General features: G+C 29.6%; 1 protein-coding gene across 4 annotated transcripts; it reads right to left on the bottom strand.

The window, feature by feature from the left end:
• Nucleotides 1–234: 234 nt before the first annotated feature.
• Nucleotides 235–19,538, bottom strand: LOC100168555 (outer dense fiber protein 3-like). Of its 4 annotated transcripts, none has more exons than XM_016804175.2 (7): nt 19,341–19,538; nt 5,575–5,718; nt 4,468–4,609; nt 3,634–3,691; nt 3,479–3,549; nt 2,412–2,734; nt 286–625 (listed from the first exon to the last, which is right to left on the bottom strand). In XM_016804175.2, the coding sequence occupies exons 3-7, from the start codon at nt 4,574–4,576 to the stop codon at nt 545–547; spliced, it is 642 nt and encodes a 213-aa protein (XP_016659664.1). In that variant the 5' UTR covers nt 4,577–4,609; nt 5,575–5,718; nt 19,341–19,538; the 3' UTR covers nt 286–544.
• Between the last annotated feature and the right edge of the window lie 95 nt (nt 19,539–19,633).

Genomic DNA, 19,633 nt, shown 5'->3' with positions numbered 1-19,633 from the left:
TTGTTTCTCAAGCTTCTTCATAATAATTTTACTAATTATTTTATTTCAGCTGAAAAAGAAGAAGAATTTCTAAGTCAACAACCTGATGTTATGAACACACTTGGAGAATGGGGAGATGATGAACGGGAACGAGCTCCTACTGAATTTGAGAAAGAAAATCCTAATATATTGATGTTAAACACAACTGGCTATTTTAAAAATATGTAAAATATGAATTCTATGATAAACAATTAATTTTGATTGTTAGGATTTAATAGATAAAACACAGAATACAGAAATAAGACAATATTGTATAACTAATGTAATTGTTCAAAGTTACAATTTTTATGTTAGTTAAATGTATTTCATATTTTTGTTTGTTAGTTAAATGATTCATATTTCATACTTTTTTATGTTTTTCAAAATAATAATAATTTCACAGTAAAAAAAATTCATAGTATAATATTTAAAACAATTTTTTTCTTGGTAGCTTCACTTTGTATTTCGAAAGCAATATATTTTGTTAGGCGTATCAATTAACTTGTTAAATTGTTTTCATTTTCATTCAGTAACCAATGCCAAAAGAATTAGAATACGGTGAATGTTTAATTCCAAACGAATGTGCTTGGGACAAATCGACTTGAACCTGAAATAATAAGATAATACTGTTGTAAATAATTGTACATAAACATAAGTATATCCAAACGTTTGCTGTTTATCGGAGATAACTTTTTTTTTTAGTCATTAGAAAAAAGTTTTCTCGGACATTATGAAATTTTGTGTAAGTAACGCATATCTCTGCTCGAATTAATTTACCAACCTGCTGAAGTTTTTTTCTTACTGTAAATTGGATTAATCTTAAAAACAGAATTTTACATTTTACATTTCATGTTAGAAAATAAAGTGTTAATGAGTGAAATTAAATCATTTAAAATACTGTTCGCTTAGCAGATTGATATACTAATATTTTTGTTTTTGCGTGATCGTTTATATTTTTATTTTTTATGATGTGACCATGGACATAACAGTAGAACTTTTACTAGAATCTGTCATATTTTACCTAATGTTTTTAAGGGTAAACTCTCAACTAGTTCTGCATATTATGCCATGAACACAACTAGATTTAATTTTGTGACTACTGTATATTTCATTACTAATTACTAACTAATGTGAGATTCAATTTATTTTAAAATTTGTGCTTTCTATTGTGTATAGTAAAAGTGTATTTTTTAAAAACATATCTAGTCAAATTGTGCATATACTAGACTTTCTAATTTGCCCAAAGTGCTAATACATTATACAAATTACTTTGAAGTGTCTATGCTGTACGCACTGACCTATTCTTGTTCATATATTATTCCTTCATACTGCGAATGTCGTATACCAAAAGAATAGGATGGTACAGACGATTTTAACATTGTCACCTAAAATGTTTCATACATTAATTTTAGAATATTATTTATACAGTAGTGAGTATTGACTCGTTTTGTCTGTGTTTTATTTGTTTCATATATTAATTCATGTGTGTGATTGTGTAATAAATAAACCGTCAAATTCTCAAATTCATATGCCAATTATTGAAATTGTTATTTATATAAAACCACATAAATAATACGAATTCGAACCGTATATGTTTTATAAAACTTGTGCTGTGCATTGGATGTATATCAATGAACACTTGGTACATACACTGTTACTTGTCAGTTGTCTTGAGGACTAAGGTTCCTCGAGGCTCCAATGTGTTATGCAGTAACCATTTTTAATCATTCCATTTTAATACGTTTATGGTAATTATATATATATTAGGTAAACAAGGTAATTTAAGAGTAAGAAATTATTTCAAATGAAATATTGTGTCTTAATAAAAACTTGATTTATGAGTTAAATACAACTACCTACTGAATTATTCATTTTTGATGTTCACTTTTTTCTACTGAATTTCCATTACTGGGTTGACTAATCTTCCCCTCATAAATCCTGCCAACCCCCTTAGTCCTTTACAGGATGTACGTGTGTGCTGGCCTAATTGTGGGATGTAAGTACCTACACGCACGTATATAGGCATGTTGTAACCGTCATCTACCTTTGCAGCGGGAGGATGAGGGACGCGTGCTTAGAGACAGCTCCATTGACTTGGTTGTGGAGAGGAGGGGTCTCAGTCATTATTTTCAGAAAATTTCAATTTTTTTTTTTGTAATTTCGTTTATAACTATATTAATTTTTTAGAAATACGGTCTTGGTGGGGGGGCGGACCCTAAGGCACCTCCTCGAAGCCGCCTCTGCGTGCTGTAGTGCATAGTACTGGGATATGCACTAACCTTTTCGGGAGAATACGCTCCCGGGCCAGGTCTGGGGGAACTGTCGCCGGGCATGTTGTACCGGGCGCTGACCGTGTACGCCGGCGATTTCGGTTTAATACTGTCTGCGCTTACGTCGTTGTAAGCACCCGGGCCGGGGTTGAGCAGCCGGCCGTCCGGGAATTCCTTGGTGCGGCCGGATATGCTGAACGACGGGGCTGCCTTAAAGTGCCCCTCCTTGGCCGCGCCCATAACCGTCGGGATGTTGTACACGTTGGGCGCCGGGTTCGGGTTCGGCTTGTCCACCTGCGTTTTCAGTCCGAACGTGTACTGCGGCGAGTGTTCGTGGATCACCTTCTCGGCCTTTTCCGGGTTGTAGTCGCCCGGTGCGGGAAAGTTGTCGGGCCTCACCTCCTTGGGCCTCGAGTGCAGTGTAGACGCCGGCGGTGTGTCTTTGCCTGTTTAATAATAGCTCCATATTATATTATATTATTACGATTTAAGTGGCATAAGCATTATATCGTTATTTCGTAAATGTTTCACTTTTATCAAAATATCTTTTTTATATAAGTCAAATAAGTCTACGTCAAAACATAATTTTTGAAAAAAATCCATATTTTACCGTTATTATTCATTTAAATGTTCACTGTTTTGAATGACAAAATACATTTTTAATTTTATATTCCAAAGCAGATTATTTATTCCAGAATAGGTAGGTACTTAGAATTTTGAACGAGTTGTTAATTGGTTGTAACTTTAAATTTATACAATAGTTATACCTATAGGTACGTAAATATTGGATGAGCGGAAAAGTGACATAGAAATATTCCTCAAAATGTTGGTCCAGTGTCCACTAGTTATACTACTCCGTATATTATTATCAATACCTACCATTTGCGATTTGACATATTCAACGAAGTTTATATTAACATGCAAATAAAAAGTTATGCACACCTTGGAAACATTTTATAGTGTTGTACAATGTAATAAACTCTAGAAACAAATTCTCAGATACCTATCATATTTTTGGACACAATATTGGGAATGTTATTGCGTGTTTTAATTAAGACCTACGTACGAGGTGTACTCATATGGGTATAGTTATATTAATTAACAGACCTTATACAATGTTAGATGCAGGTGGTGAATAAAATATTGTATATGTTTATTAAGATTATTATTTATTATTATGTTGATCTAACCTTTTGCACTCAACCCGGTGATGTTATATTGTCCAGGTCCCGGTCCGGCACTGTCATTTTTTTCGTTGTGTCTGAAATAACAATTATTAATTTTCTAAAACTGCGCTAATAAAATATAATTTATATTTAAATAAATATAAATCAAAATAACATACCTAGCACCAAAACTAAAGGCCGGTGCACGTCCACGTTTAGATTCTGGTACTAAATTTCCTGTAGAGAAATTCAAATAAATTAAGTACATTTTTTACCACATGTCGCGGAATTAATTTATGAGACTTTTATAACGTCGAGTTAATGAGATTAAATAAATAGCATTATAATTTTAGCATTAGTCTTCTTCTTTCCTCTTTTTTTCACCTTTCGCATTACCTATTATTATTTTGGATTGTCCAAAACATGTCTATTGTAATTTTATTGAATTTCAGTTTTGATATTTGGTTAAAATAAGATATTGAAACAATTTCGAGGGGGGGAGGGTTGTCCAGATACGGCCTTGTCTGTGACCTATTCTGTGCAACAATAAATAAGCCAAAGATTATTTCATGTCAAGTGCCACTAATGGGTGACTTCAGACTTCTTGTTCAAATTAAATTATTCCAATTTAGAAAAATATTTCATAATATCATGTTATATATATTATATACCTACCTGGGGAAATAATTGCGAAGCACCTATTTATTATATTCCTCAATATAAGTATAATACCTACAACATTTTTGTATTTATTGATAATTTAGCATCAAAATAATCAAAATTTAATAGAAAAATTATTTTATTTTTTGGTAGTCAAATTTAAACTTGAGGATGCACTAATCCCCCGACTCGGGCCCCGAGCTCCACCTTAGTTGCGCCAATGGACTGTTCCCATTCCATTGTCCTGCAGGTCTAAAACTCACGTAGAGTGTGGAGTGGTATAGTGTGTGTAGCTACCCCCCCCCCCTCGTGAATTTTTTTGTTTACTTTATATTAATGTATTTTAGACTCACCGACGAGAGTTGGTAACGCTACCGCAGCTGGCCCAGGACCGGAAAATTCAGCAGCTATCGGGCCTCGTCTCTTGGTCGGCGTCCATTGTCTTTGTTGATATCCGCCCATTGTTTAATGAAATGCGTCTATTATGCCCGTTACCTTGAAATGAGAAAATTATGGTCTTTTGTTAAATTTTAAAGGTATCATTAATTTTTTTTTCTAAAAGACTTGTCGCTCAAGACAATAAAATAGGAAGATCCAATATCGAATATACCTACTGTCTAGTCTATAGGTGTGTATCTAAATTTAATATTATAAAAACTGAAAAGTATTTAAGTATTCAGTATTGCAGTGGGTATTGTAATATTTATAATTTATTAACTATTAAGTAGGTACAATTAAATTATAGCAACAAATGTACCTATAACATATCTCCACTCTCAATGTTAGTGTATAGTAACTAAAAATTGATGATTTTGTAAGACTCCAGTTTTCAAGTTTTCAAAGTATTAAATCACCGATAAATAAAAATGTATTTTATAAAAACGTTTGAATGTTTGGTAGGTATTATATTATAAAAGTGATTGTATTTATATTTTATACATTTCCCTTAATATTAGATTTTGTACATTTTCCTTAATATTATATTTTATTATATGCAGTTTAACGTATTACATTTTTCCGGTATAACATAATACACTAGTGCATATTGTATAAAGAATTTAATATAAATTCGACGAACATAATGCATTAATTATCCATCAATACAGGTATTGGATACCACTATACCAGGAAACCAATACCATTATTTTATCGTTGTATACCAGAATATAATATTTAATAAAAGGGTGAGAAAATGGCAATGAACCTCGCGTAAGAATTTACCCCACGGGTTTATTATTATTGATGTTTCCGATGACTTTTTCAAGGTTTTTTTTTCGGGTCACGGAAAAATACTACCTATATCATTATATGTATAGGTACCTACCTAATAGTATGTAAATCATTTATATATATATTATGTCATATGTGTGTATTCGTAAAAGAAAACTTAAACCCGTCGAAAGATATTATACCTAAACCTACCTATAGATCATTTATTTATTATCATCAGTAATAATTACCTATGTATAAGATACGTGGATTAATATGGTATTGTATATATGCCTATATATTTGTAGCCGTTCGAAAAGTATGCAAGAAAAATATTATTGCGTGACAAGTGCTGACAACTCTACAAATCGATTTTGAATCTATGTGTATGGAAACTAGAACAGAATAAGAGATAGAAATTAATTTAGCTTGTATTGTTTTCCGGTAAATTACGCATGAGCACGGAATGCCGTCAAATTAATAATATAAATAGGTAATATCCAAACCCATAAACGCGTGTCCGTTCATGTTATATAGGTACAACGATGTACGCCTGATGCTCATGATAAATAATATTATATTATATTATTGTTTATGTTCAAATTTAAGTAATACTTTAAATAAAATATGAGAACGCCATATTATGGTAATGGTATTATAATATATTATCTACATGTAGGCTACAAACACTTTGAGATTGTTATACAATATACATATATGTGGTATACAATATATACCTACGCAAACCAGCCACCAGGGACAAGGGGGGATGTATGGATTAGATCCTATATCTTTTTTAAAAAACGTTTTTTTAGAAAAATCTAAAAATACAATAGGTATACTGTTGTTCAAGCGGCTTCTTGGAGTCACTAGTCAGGGTTATTTTAGGTGGGTGTTTTATTTTTGAATTTAAATATAACTTGTTTACTTGTGGAGAGCTTTACACGCTGAATTGTACTGTCATTAATTTTCATAATGACTGCATAATGTAACATTAAATATGAAACAGAACCATATGACAACATATTTTGTAGAAATCTGAAGCATACTCCAATGAATAAATATATTTTTTCCATAATACGGTTGAGAGGGGAGTATTTCAACACCCAAACACCCCCCCCCTCCCGAGTCCTGGCTATGGCATTGCTCCATAAATATTAAAGAATATTGGAGTCAATCAGTTAATGGCTATATTAACAATTAAAGGTAAGTGTGTGTGTGTGTACTGTGTGCCGGAATGGGGAAGAGAGAAATACTATTTTTATCATTGCTACTCATTCTGGCAGAGGTATATTATAATCATAGAACAATGATTATAATATACATATGTATAATTAATAATTATACATAAATATAATTGTGATAAGCACTCGCCACTCAATATTGTCATGTTCGTTTCCATGTCATAATTAGATAGCATATCTGGTCTATCCATCCTATAATATCTATACATTCCACTTGTTCATATTCATACACCATTGGGTGCGTTCGAAAACTCAACTCTAGTTAACTCTATAAAAAAATAGTTCCCCAACTTCGTTCGGGAACGCAGAGTTAACTCCGTACTACCGTTCGGTAACGCCGAGTTGTTAGACTCCGGGTTAACTCTTTGACCCCGAAAAAATAGGTAGGTTGTTTTAACTCCACTGATAATAATGCTTATCTACGAAGATAACAAAATCAAAATTATTATATGATTACGAATTTTCATTTTTCATTACACTTGCGACAAATATTTTATACCCTAAGTCCTAAACCTAACCACCTTTTAAAGTTTTAACTTTAAGTGCTAACTGCTAATTATATACATTATATTTTTATCAGTACGAAAAGATTGATAACAATATATCGTTCGGTTATTCGGAGTAATGTGGTTTAGAGTACAGCTACTATAAACTCTACTCTACTCTAACTATTCATATTCGAACGCGTGCCATTGTAGTTATTCCATTAAAATAAATATTTTACATAATAGGTACAAATGTACAATAATACATAGAGCGTAAAATGTCGGCAATACATAAATTTGATAAGGTACCTACCTACAACTTTTCTATATTCTACAGTCACACGATGATAGTAAAACGGGATAGTTGCAATCGTGACTACAGCTATAATTCTTACCATGATGGTTTAAACTTTAAAGAGCCAATCAGCAGTCACTGTGAGGAAAATATAAGTGATAGCTTCTGTCTCAATGTTATATACTCATGATATGTGTGAATTAAACTATTTCTATATGAAAGTGTAGCTATAGGTCCCTTTTTTATAAACTATAAACACAATAATCCATGTAATTTTTATAACTATACAAATCTGCATGTTTATAGGAAGATTTAATGCCTATTACAAATGGGAGGAGGGCTTGAGTCTATCTAAAATTATTTTTCGTACACTATAATAATGACTCTTTTTTAATTAATTATAAAAATAAATACCTTAAAACACCTATTTTTTGTACTTAGTTATGTTGTTTCCCTCCCCAAAAATATAAAAGTTTTGAATACCTAATCTACATATACCAACGCATCCATATCGTTTTGATGGCTTTAGGCCTAGGGGCTAGGTGTTTCATAGATACATTTATCTGATATTAATACGTTGGTTTTAACGATTTCATGGTCTACGACGACGGTCATTCAGTCATTGTCATTCCTATATTACAGGAAAATTCTATACAAACAATTAACAAATACAAACGATATCGTTGCAACGAAATTATGTATAAAATTAAAAATGATTTGTGTAATTAATGATTGTACACCACAGCTATATAAAAACCTGTAGGTATATGCATATTGTAAATAAACATACATAACCTACACATTTATACAGTGTCTATATAGGTATAAATATATAATACGCCTACTCATATTAAATCTTTGTTTTCGGTTGCATGTTTGTACAGTGATTTTCGTTAAATTGTTGTCATGTCAGACAGAGGTATTCGACCTAATTCTCAAACGACCTTTACCTTCATCGAGCGACCAAAAAAAAAAAAAATTTTAAAAAAACTCGAACTTTTGCCTTTTGACAAGCAGTTTTTTTCAGTTTACGAATCAGGTTATATGAATATATATATATATATAATTTATAATCGCACGCGTTTACCTATATGTGTACAACGTTAAGGTCCGTACCATCCGGCTAAATATCACTGATAGTAGTCACGCGATTCGCCTTCAAAGACTTCGTTCCGTTCAAACCAAATGTCGGTGTCGTTTCAATGCGTTTTTTTTGCGCTAGACAAGTGCGTATATAACGATATTATCGTATTTGCAGTGTAGAAAGTAGGAATACTTACACGATAAAGCGTGCACAGCCCAACATTGGGGTACCTATACATTTTATTCCATTTATAATTTACATAAATATATCGTAATAAAATTACATATCGTTTCGAATCTATAACTATTAACTATTAAACTATTAAACGGACCATAATTTATTGTTACGTTGGGAACACTAAAAGGAGATTATCGTGTTCAGCTTCTGCAGAGTACAAAATATATTTTATTTTTTCTCACTCTACCCCAGAGGCCGAGGGATTAAGACACATTTTATTTTATTTGGAAACCTACGCGTGATTGTCGTCTGTCGATCATATCGACTTTGACGTAGAATATAATATGTAGGTAATGTCAAGTAGGTATAGGTAGGTCATAAAAGTATTAACATAAAAATATAGTGCTGCAGAGTGCAGATTGTTGACCAACGATTTTCGTTTGTTATCCACTGCGATAGGTATGTAAGTACGTGTCTTTGCATTATAGTATTATAATATTTACGTAAGTAGTATGTATACATATTATGTACTAAGTAGGTATTGGTCAATACGACAATATAGAATGTATTAGTATTAAGTACGTAGGTAAATGCGCGCACGTCACTATTCGTAATACTGCTAACACTGCTATAGTTATAAAAAAGCCACTGGAAATCAGCTCTCTGCTTGTACGAACATTTTAAGTCCTATTAAGTATATCACCACAAGTCATACTTGAATGACATTTTTTGAAACTTTATGTTACACAATTTAGAATATATAGTAGTATAAAACGAAATGTAAGTACATAAATACATAATATGTAACAATATAGCTGTTTTATGCTATTATAATATATAGATAGGTATTATTTTTATTTTTATCGAGTCTTAACAATATATGATACTTGTCAACATCAAGTTTAAAATATAAATGTGGCATACGTATGTCACGACTGCACGAGTGAAACAAAATCCTATCAAAATAATAGTATTATGATTTTTAAATTTTAAGTTACCTACCTACATATAGGTTGTAGGTAGGTTATGCTCAACATAAATAGTACTTTAGAGCTATACCTAGTATATTATTTTATTTATACCTTGAACCTTCTTTCGTTGAAATCGAAAGACCAACATTTCTATCGAAAACTGTGCCAAGATAAGCGTCGTATTATAAATATTATATAAATAATAAATATAAATATAAAAATAAATATATTATACCGATTACATTATGATTAACACGTTCACGTCCGCGTATATTTCAGAGGTCGCGCCTACCCAGCCACGTAAATATTGATAACATATTGATAACGAATTTATAAGCATAAAAATGCCGGGAAACCAAAACCAGCTGTTTGTTTAAGATATATCTTTAATCGTGTCTAATACTTATATACTGAAAAGCCGTACTAAATATAATAATCGTTCGCCAACAGCGACTATTTTATTTAAAATACAAAAATAATTGTGATATGACGACTACGCGTCGTCACCGGCGTTCAATGTGTTTTTTTCGTATTCTGGCTAAAAACAGTTAGGAAAACATTGCATTATGGTTACTTTATAAAAATAACATTTTAGGTCAGTCGTAAAACAATTAAGGAAGAATACCGTGTTTTATAATATTTTTCATCTGTTGGAAAAAAATAATCAGTCTTGTGATAACAAGGCTTAATATATTATAATAATTTAAACAGTGCGTTTTATAATTTTATTTATCATAATATGTATAGCTTACAAACTCATTCTTGTATTATAAATTTGCGTATTTTGATTTCTGAAAAATTTATAACTGGGAATAATAGGTACCTATTATTTTTGTATTCATTCTATATAAATCGAAGAAGATCATAATATTATTGGTTCAAAAGGAAGAGAACGTCGTGAATTAAAATTACATAACATGACAGAAATTTGCATATAACTACTCGTAATTATATTACTCTTTATCACTAACATCAATGCGTACAAATTCTCTCAAAAACAGGGGAATACAAAGTTTTGATTCTTGAAAAATTTGGTAATTTAAAATGTATTTTTTTTTAAGCAACTCAATAGGCTTGAAAACAATATGTTTAAGTTATTTAATGATATAGAATGCATATTATCCAGAAAAATTTAAGAAACTGACCAATTTATACAAAATACAAATCTAACAGTCCAAGAAGTAGGTTATTGTAATGCGTTAAAAGAGGGTTATCAATGATCCTCCGTCGACGGTAATATCTCTTATGTCTATTAATAAATTTTGTAAAGTGTAAATTGTAAATCTTGGGCACTTATGAATATATTTATAATTATTTATTATCTGTATCCCTCTTTTATCTAGTATTTAAATAATTTTGCTTGCTATCTCAATTATTAATAGGCGTACCGAATAATGCAGATAGGTACATATTTCATCAGATTAAAACATTTTATTAAAACTGTATCCTAATAAACATTATACTAAGTCTTGTAAATATTATGTTGTAAAATTCTTTATATTTGTTAATTTTGTTGTCTAACAGCTAATCATTTTAAGAAGGTGTATATTATTATTTAAAAACCTAACAATCTATTCATAATTTGTATTACAGTAAATATGTTATAAGTATCTATCAATTTTTTTTTATTTGGAATTATAATTTAATATTGTATAATTCAACATTGTATGCTATAATTATTATATTATACTTATAATTTACCACTGATATTTTGTTATACCTTAACAGAAATAATATATACATTTTATTGTTTATTATAATATAGTCATTTTTATTTAACCAAAATAGTAGGTATCCCTAGTATTAATTAATAATTATGTACTACTTATAGACTCATACCGACATCAAATAGCAAATGTGAATAATTAAGTAGGCACCTATATATATTTTAATACCACATAATTATTACTTTTTTATTTAAAAAAAAAATATTTTCAGTAAAACAGTTAATTTAATGCACTCAGGTGATATCGTTTTATCGTGCTAAAAATGTTTAAAGAGTAGTTGATAACGTCAAGACCACCAATAAAATAATTTAATGATCATCTAAATATTATGCAAACAATCAAAAGTACATCCTAAGCATCTAAGCACCTAAGCCAACACTTATCTAATACAATATTGCTCGTTACTCAGGCTTAACTGCTTATGGTATTTTACATGTGCATTTAAACATTAGATATCATACAGTCATACCTTGATACCTATATTATTTTAGACAATTTCAAAATATTTTTATACTTTTTAATTGGAACGATGTATAGTACAACACAATTATAAGTATATAATTAAAAATAATAAGACAATAAACAAGGTCCGAAGGTCGATGGAACGGAAGTGATTTTCGTTCTGTCAGTGAGTAGGTAGGTAACGATATAAAAAGGATCACGGGGTTACGGGACGAGATTAGATAGATAATTACTTGCTCATGATTCATGAACTCAAAAATGTCGAAAACACAAGACGTTTAAATATATATATATATTAAAACAAATAGAATTCTTATAACTATTCTTATACAGTTATCCAAAATATTTAAAATTATATGAATCTCAATGCCTAAGCAACTGAAAATTCATCGTAACTTAGTAGGTATCACATTTCATTAGGTGTAATCATCCTAATCACTAATCTGCAGTTAATACATTTATTGCACAATTTTCTTTAACACTTTTTATTTAATAATTTTGTAAATAAAAAAAAAATATTCTAAGATATATTATATATAGGACATAGGTACCTACATAGGTACATTATAATTGATAGGTATATAAAAAAAAATTAAATATTACTATACCCTATTATAATATTATAATACAATATTTTAAAATTTTAAATATATTACAAACTGTCTAAAATTAAATTATAATAACTTAATTGAAATATAATGTATTAATATTTAAAATTGTATTTAAGATTAAATCATTTCTATGCAAATTTTAATTTCCTTTGGTCAAGGCCCGAGGGCCAACTATAATAATGTAAATACTAAATGATAGATCTGTTACACAAGCAATTACCTATATTATATTAAAATGTGGTTTGAATTACATTTTATTGTTACACTTAATGCAATAATTATTATTTCAACGTTTAAAAACATAACTACAATAGGCGTATAACATACTTTATTACACAAATTATAATCTGCAATGTAATACCTTTTGCCTTATAATACAGTGTGTAGTACAGTGTGCAGTATATAGTATGTATATAAAATCTTTAAAAACAAAAACATTTGGTTACTTTAAATAAGTTACTTTATAACACCCGGTGGAATATTTTATGAGATTATCATAATATTAATGTTATTATATCCTTTCAATTTCACTAATCAAAATAATAATTACTCTAGTATGTTATCATTATTATCTCATATTATCTGCAATAATATATTAAAATTTAATCTTACATAAAAAAAACACATTACGTACATGATTATAACTGAAGTGCTGTGGCTTATTATGATTTATGTTTACCAATACTAGTTAGTAGTGATATACATAATAAATATTGTATATACGTCATTATAACCTATAGGTATTGTATTGTCATTATTAAAACGTAATTTATAAATCATAATCAAACGCGTAGTCTGATAGTCATGCGGTATTAGTGGATTAGATATTTAAGTTTAAACCTAAAGCCAAAATTTTTTACCCTTATTTTTTTCTCGCGTCCCTATACTGACAGAAATATTAATTAAACTTTTTTTTGACCCTATTACCCACAGAAAAATTGTAGTTTTAAATTTTTCATAATCTATATTGATCGGTGGCGGTTCCAGTGTGGAGGCCCCCTAGGAGTGATAGCAAACATTGAATTTAATACAGAGTATCTACAGTAATCCCTCGTTATCCGAAGAAGATAGGTTACTAAGTAAGTAAGTACTTATATAAAATATAAATTATATACGAATATCTAATGAAGTATAAAACTATAAACCTGACAATGGACATAGTGAATGTAACATTACCTAGGTGCAAATGTGATTTTTTTATTACTGTGCAATAAAATGCAGGGACAAATCGGAAACCAAAAAACAAATATCGCCACGGCGCGGCGCCATGTGCTGGATGATAAGGGGTATCGCGTGCAGGGGGCACAGATTTGTTTGTTAGTAACCGGTTAAAAAGACGTGGTACCCACTGTGTTGTCTCCGTTTAACATAGCACATTTTACGCTTAGCAGATCACGTTTAGCTACGCCGTTAGTTTAAAAATTAAAGTGAATATATTTTAGTATAAAGCTTAGTCCGTGATTGTGTCTAAGACAAACCAATTATTTATTATTTTAAATCGTTAAATAATTTATTGATATTATAAAATCGTCGGAGTAGGTGATCTGATTGCAGTGTAACAGAAAACCAATTTAAATAAACAAATTGTAGTTTCCTATAAAATGTCGAAGTAAAACAAAAATGGACACAAAGATTAATTCTTTTTTAGGTTTTATTTTTTATTGTAAAAATGTTTTATTATTGTACATATTATAATATTATATTGAAAGAATCAATTAATTACGACTTACGGCTTATATTATAGGTGTTTGTTAGTTGGAATTTAAGGTTATAATTGTATATAATAAAAATAAAATTTAAACTGGAAAAAATGTATAATTTATTAATATTGCATTTCTTCTAATCATAATAACCTTTTTTTGATATAATTAATATACATAATAATATGTCAATTTAAATTTTCCGCCCCCTAAATGGACTAAACAATTTTCCGTCCCAAGCAACAGGGTTCCCTTGCCCCCTCCCTCTAAATACTATGTAAATATCCTTCGATACATTTACTTATATCTATAATCAATTGTTTGAGTATTTTATGATTTTACTTTCATATTGAAGAATATTAACAATAATACTATGCGCGCAAAGTAAAAAATAAAATCGTAACTCATGTATTTTATTTTTAAATATAATTTTATAATTTTTAGATTATTATTAATATTATTCACACACGTAGGGTAATCGCGCTGTATCATAAAAATGTTGACTGAAAATGAGATACAATATATCTTAACAACATAAACAAATATTGCTTATTGCACTAATATTAAATATATAGGTAATTATTATAATGCCCAGGGTTTTTTTTAGTGTGCAGTGAGACACATTTTGTGCAGTGAGAAGAGTAATTGTGTAGTTAAAGTTGTTACTTTGTGCAGTGCAACAAAAGAATTTCAGGATGATATATTTTATTGTATATTATAAAACAATAATTGAATAAACTTCAAAATAGAAATTTCTATAAAAATTAAAAATTGTTTATATTATTCATTATTAACCTATTTTTTTTTAAAACAAAAAAAATATATATATCACCTTAAACACATGCTTGTGGTGGTGCTAGAGATTAAAATAACATAATATGAACAATTTAATTATAAATAAGAAAAACGGATAATAACTTAATAATCGATCTATACAATTAGAATACTTATTACTAATAATATTAAAATCCAACAGTTAAATATAATTCCTTATTATTTATTAAAGTATTAAAAATAACCAAATCTGAATTTTTTTTTTTCATTTCTATAGTAATACGATTCCCTTTGTACAGAACATGGCCCTTTTTATATTTACTGGCATTGAGTTGTAGTTTTTTAGACCTAGATAATCTATGAATTTTTGACCAAACGTTTTTCTAGAATACACCATTCTGACATCAAATGCCCTATTTTTTTTTAATAATCCTTTTCATATCCAGAAAGGATTCAAAGTTTTTAATTACCCATATATACAATAGTTATTTCTCAAATGGTAACACATCTAATAACTTAAAGTTTTCTTTAGTTAAACCAATTAAAGTAGTTTTACTTAAAACTAACAATTTTTCTTTGTAAAATTTGTAGTGGTAAACCGCATTTTGATTGAGGCAGAATTATCATTTTGACTTTTATTTGATGTAAGAGTATTTTTCAAAAATTATAAAGAAATTAGGTACCTAGCCAATTGATTGTTTTTATTTTTATAAACCAATTATTATAACAAATTACCTATTTCAAGTAAATATTACTTTTTGAGTATTATTACTTATATTTACAAGCAAAATTTTAAAATTATTATTTACAAATGTAAAATAAAAATAGTGCATTAATATAAAATGATTTATTTGGTATATCACGAGAAAGTCGGGATTTATATGTTTTCACATATCGTTTCTAATTTTCTGAATACCCATATGGAGTCTTATGAAAGTAGACAGTAGGTTAGTAGGTGGTAGGTACTAGGTAGTACAACTGTGCCAGTTCGCAGGGGTGGCTCCAGAGACATGATTAGGGGGTGACCACAGATATAAAATACTAGATAGCTAACTTGTCTACATTAGGATAATCGATGTTGAGTCAGCCACCATATGCGTGTGGGTCAATGTTTACATAATTATCATATCAATACCTACTGTATGATAACATGATATTATTCGCACAGAATAAAATTTTTTTATAAAATATTAAAAAAATATATATTTCTATTGCAATGGTTTTTAATGACAACAGTACAACACATAATATTATCCTTATTCAATATTCCATCGTCAGATATAAAAGTATTTTGACCATCAGATTGTTATCATGTCTTATTGATAAGATAATTATGTAAACATTGACCTACACGCATATGGCGGATAACTTCAATGTTCGATGTCTTGTTAGCTATCTAGTATTTTATATCTGTGGGGGTGACCAAGTTATAATTTTTAGAAAATGTTGATGATTTTTTTTTGTAATTTTGTTTTTAACAGTATAAAATTGTTTAGAAATACAGCTTTGGGGAGGTGGGGCTAGGGCTCCCCTGACAGTTAAATATTCACATAGGTAGGTATAATATATTTATAATTAACCTATATATATATGTGCTATATTATATATTATGTAATATATAATATTCGGATACTTAGAATTCGTGAAAACAATATCAACGCTTTAAAAATCACTTCTTGATACCGTCATGTTTGCCCCCCCCCCCCACTCCCTCGTCCCTCCAAAATATTTTCCCCCGACGCTTGCATAATCAACATACAATGTATAAGTATAGTGAATACCTACGCTGTATAGTTTGTCGTTTTTCCTACATATATAGGTGTATATATTTTTAATGATATTCTAGTGTAGGTACCTTTACGTTTATACGTGCCATGCCAATTAAACTATTATGTATATATTTAATACATTTTATGAGTCAGCGTCGTGTACACGCTCAATTGGGACATTTGAATCACGGGGGCGGTCAACTTAAGGTTGCTGCAGCAGCAGCAGCGTCAGTGCGAAGGTGTTAGCGTTGGCCATGTAAAAAGGATCAGAAGAGTGATAAAGGTGGGGGGAACGGTTGGGGGCCATCGTGTAAGAGTGGACGGTAGAAGGGGAGGTGGCGTTTTTCTTTTATATCGGAATCGGAAACGCGTTCGCATTATTTCAATACAGTGTATACAATATATATATATTATCTTATTAATGTATATACGCGCTGTACAGTGTACAGCACACGGGTTACGGTACCTAAAGTTTACGTGGGACGGACCATCGCAAGTGGGCCGTTTCGTATACACGCGTTTTCCTTGATATAACCATTTTTGGTCAAACCCTCTTGTATCAATTATTTATATTAATATTATTACTATTACTGTGGTCTTTTTTTTTCGGCAATACTTATTGTAGTTTTTACTATTATTGTTATTACTTATTACTATACACCATTTACCGTCATCTATATAGATTCTATACTATTCTTAAAAAATTAGGTAGAATATAAACTAATATAAATATGAGTAAAAGACCTTGACGCTAAAGCTTTTAACGAGTACAACAATACATTGATTAATTCTATTGTGAATTGCGTGAATGTGCCAATCAATAATATTTGTTGATTTAAACCGTAATAAATAATAATCGATTGATTTTAAACTAATATGGTGACATGGTCACACGAACCAAAGAAAAACTCCAAAAATAAACGTGAACGTGATGATTGTATATGCACAATCAGCTATATACAATCTACAAATATGGTCATCTACTTTCGAAAAATAATAATAATAATTTCATCTTTCCTTTTTTACCTTTCTATATAGTATAATAAAAAAAAGCATTATAATATTATTATGTAGTATGCTTATAAAAACTTCAGTCTATCCATAAATATTATTAGGCCCTTTGGACTTTATTCAATACTTAAATATAACATTAACAGGTCTTGCGTGTGAAAGGGTTATAAATTATAATACAGTGAAACATCCATATTACAAAGTCACATTGGGCAACAAAAAAAATAGTATTATAAAAAATTTCATAAAATAGAATTAAATAAATTTAGTTTGGTTCTCAAAAACAGTTTCGTTAAACAGAACATTTTGTTAATTGGAAGTTCGCTGTGTGGAAGTTTCACTGTATATTACTTTAAGTGGTTTGTGTGTAAAATGATAAACAAACTAGATTTTTTTTTCTGGTAGGGAGAGGGGTTATCTTCATAAATCAAAATTGATGTTCTCTATTTTAACATATTTTTTCACATATATTTTTCGGCAATGGAAAACTGATGTCATGGACATTGGACACCCTGCCTTAGTCCTTTCTAGTATTGCGGTCATTGTTTGTGAATTTAGAAGTTTTGGTTAGGTACGTTTTTTTTGTGAGTTCGTTTAAAACAAAATTGAAGATAAGTTGGTAATTTATTCAAAATTAATTTGTTTCTTTGTTTTCGTAGATATACAATAAATTGGAGTGTCATTATATAAAAATTAATTCGACATACCATCTAAGTAATTTAGACAATAAGTACGTATTGTTTGGGATTTTATATTCTTGTACATAATTCAAATAGGTATCTTGAAAAGTGTAGTCATAATGTAAATAATTATTTTACTTTTATGATGCTTGTTCTATATCTCGAAAGTCGAAAGAACAAAAACAAATACCTCGTTTAAAATTATGATTCTTTATAACTAGGATAAAGGTGTGTGTGGGGGGCTTGTGTATTTTTTTGTAATTCTTCGATATTTTTTTTGCTACTAATTATTCTAATAGGTATTTCTGAATATGTAAATTGTTTATTGTAATATCGTATAAGAGTTTGCAACTTTAGAGCCCCAATAGATCGTTTTATATTTTGAATTAATCTGTATAATTATTATATAGTTTCACAATTAAATTAAAAGCCTTATAATTTATAAGTTATAATATGACTATAGCCATAGCCCATAGGTATGCGGAGGTAGTTATAGTATATACGCTATGCGCGTGTCGCGTGTGAACACATGAAACCCAGCATATACTGTCGGAACATTTATCATTAATTGTTTTACTAATTATGATACCTCTAAAATGATAGTTGTTAAAACTTAAAAGTGATTTTCGACCTTTACTTAACTTCACAAACCTAATCCTAATTATAGCACTAAACAGGAGACCGTACTTTATTTATTCTTATATTTATATTATATACATACATTATTACGAGCTGGTGTCTTAAATAATTAAATTCTAATGTTGTTTACAATTGTTGTTTTAGCTAGTTATAAAAGTGAGTATTTTTCGAATATACGATAAAAATAGAAGAAAGTACCTTTATGGTAAAGAGATACGTGCTCCACTTAACAAATTGAGGATTGTTAGTTAAATTATAAAATAGATAATATACCTTATATTACTTATGTTTACTACCTAAATAAATTAAAATGTTTAGTAACTAAATAGTGCAATACAAAATATATGATGATTATTAACAATTATAAAATATAATATTATGTACTTACCTATTGGCGAGTATAATACAATTAATATATATATATATATCGGGTATAATTTGAATTATATATTATGTATTTAGAGTACACCCGTGAAAGCGGTGTTTGTTCGACAGGAGCACGGGTATAACTGAAACGGAAAAGTTTGCCCGTCCCGCGGCTTTACCACCGCAAACGGATGCTTGTGCATGTGCAAAACGTTCGTCGTCAGGCCCACGCCCGGCCGGGTCCCACGCGCAACGATCTCTCTGTCACCGCGAGAACAGCCGCATCAGTATACGCAAATGTATAGGTATTATTAT

The sequence above is a fragment of the Acyrthosiphon pisum genome, chromosome A3, assembly GCF_005508785.2.
Source record: "Acyrthosiphon pisum isolate AL4f chromosome A3, pea_aphid_22Mar2018_4r6ur, whole genome shotgun sequence".
Lineage (NCBI taxonomy): Eukaryota > Metazoa > Arthropoda > Insecta > Hemiptera > Aphididae > Acyrthosiphon > Acyrthosiphon pisum.
Note: the sequence above shows the minus strand (reverse complement) of the source record. Positions and strands in the feature narration are given on the sequence as shown.

Coding starts and splice junctions, on each gene's coding strand:
- LOC100168555 (XM_008184613.2), bottom strand. CDS start 4,576: ATGGGCGGATATCAACAAAGACAATGGACGCCGACCAAGAGACGAGGC. Junction 2,735..3,478: donor CACCGGGTTGAGTGCAAAAG/GTTAGATCAACA, acceptor ATTATTAAACAG/GCAAAGACACACCGCCGGCG. Junction 626..2,297: donor GAGCGTATTCTCCCGAAAAG/GTTAGTGCATAT, acceptor TTATTATTTCAG/GTTCAAGTCGATTTGTCCCA.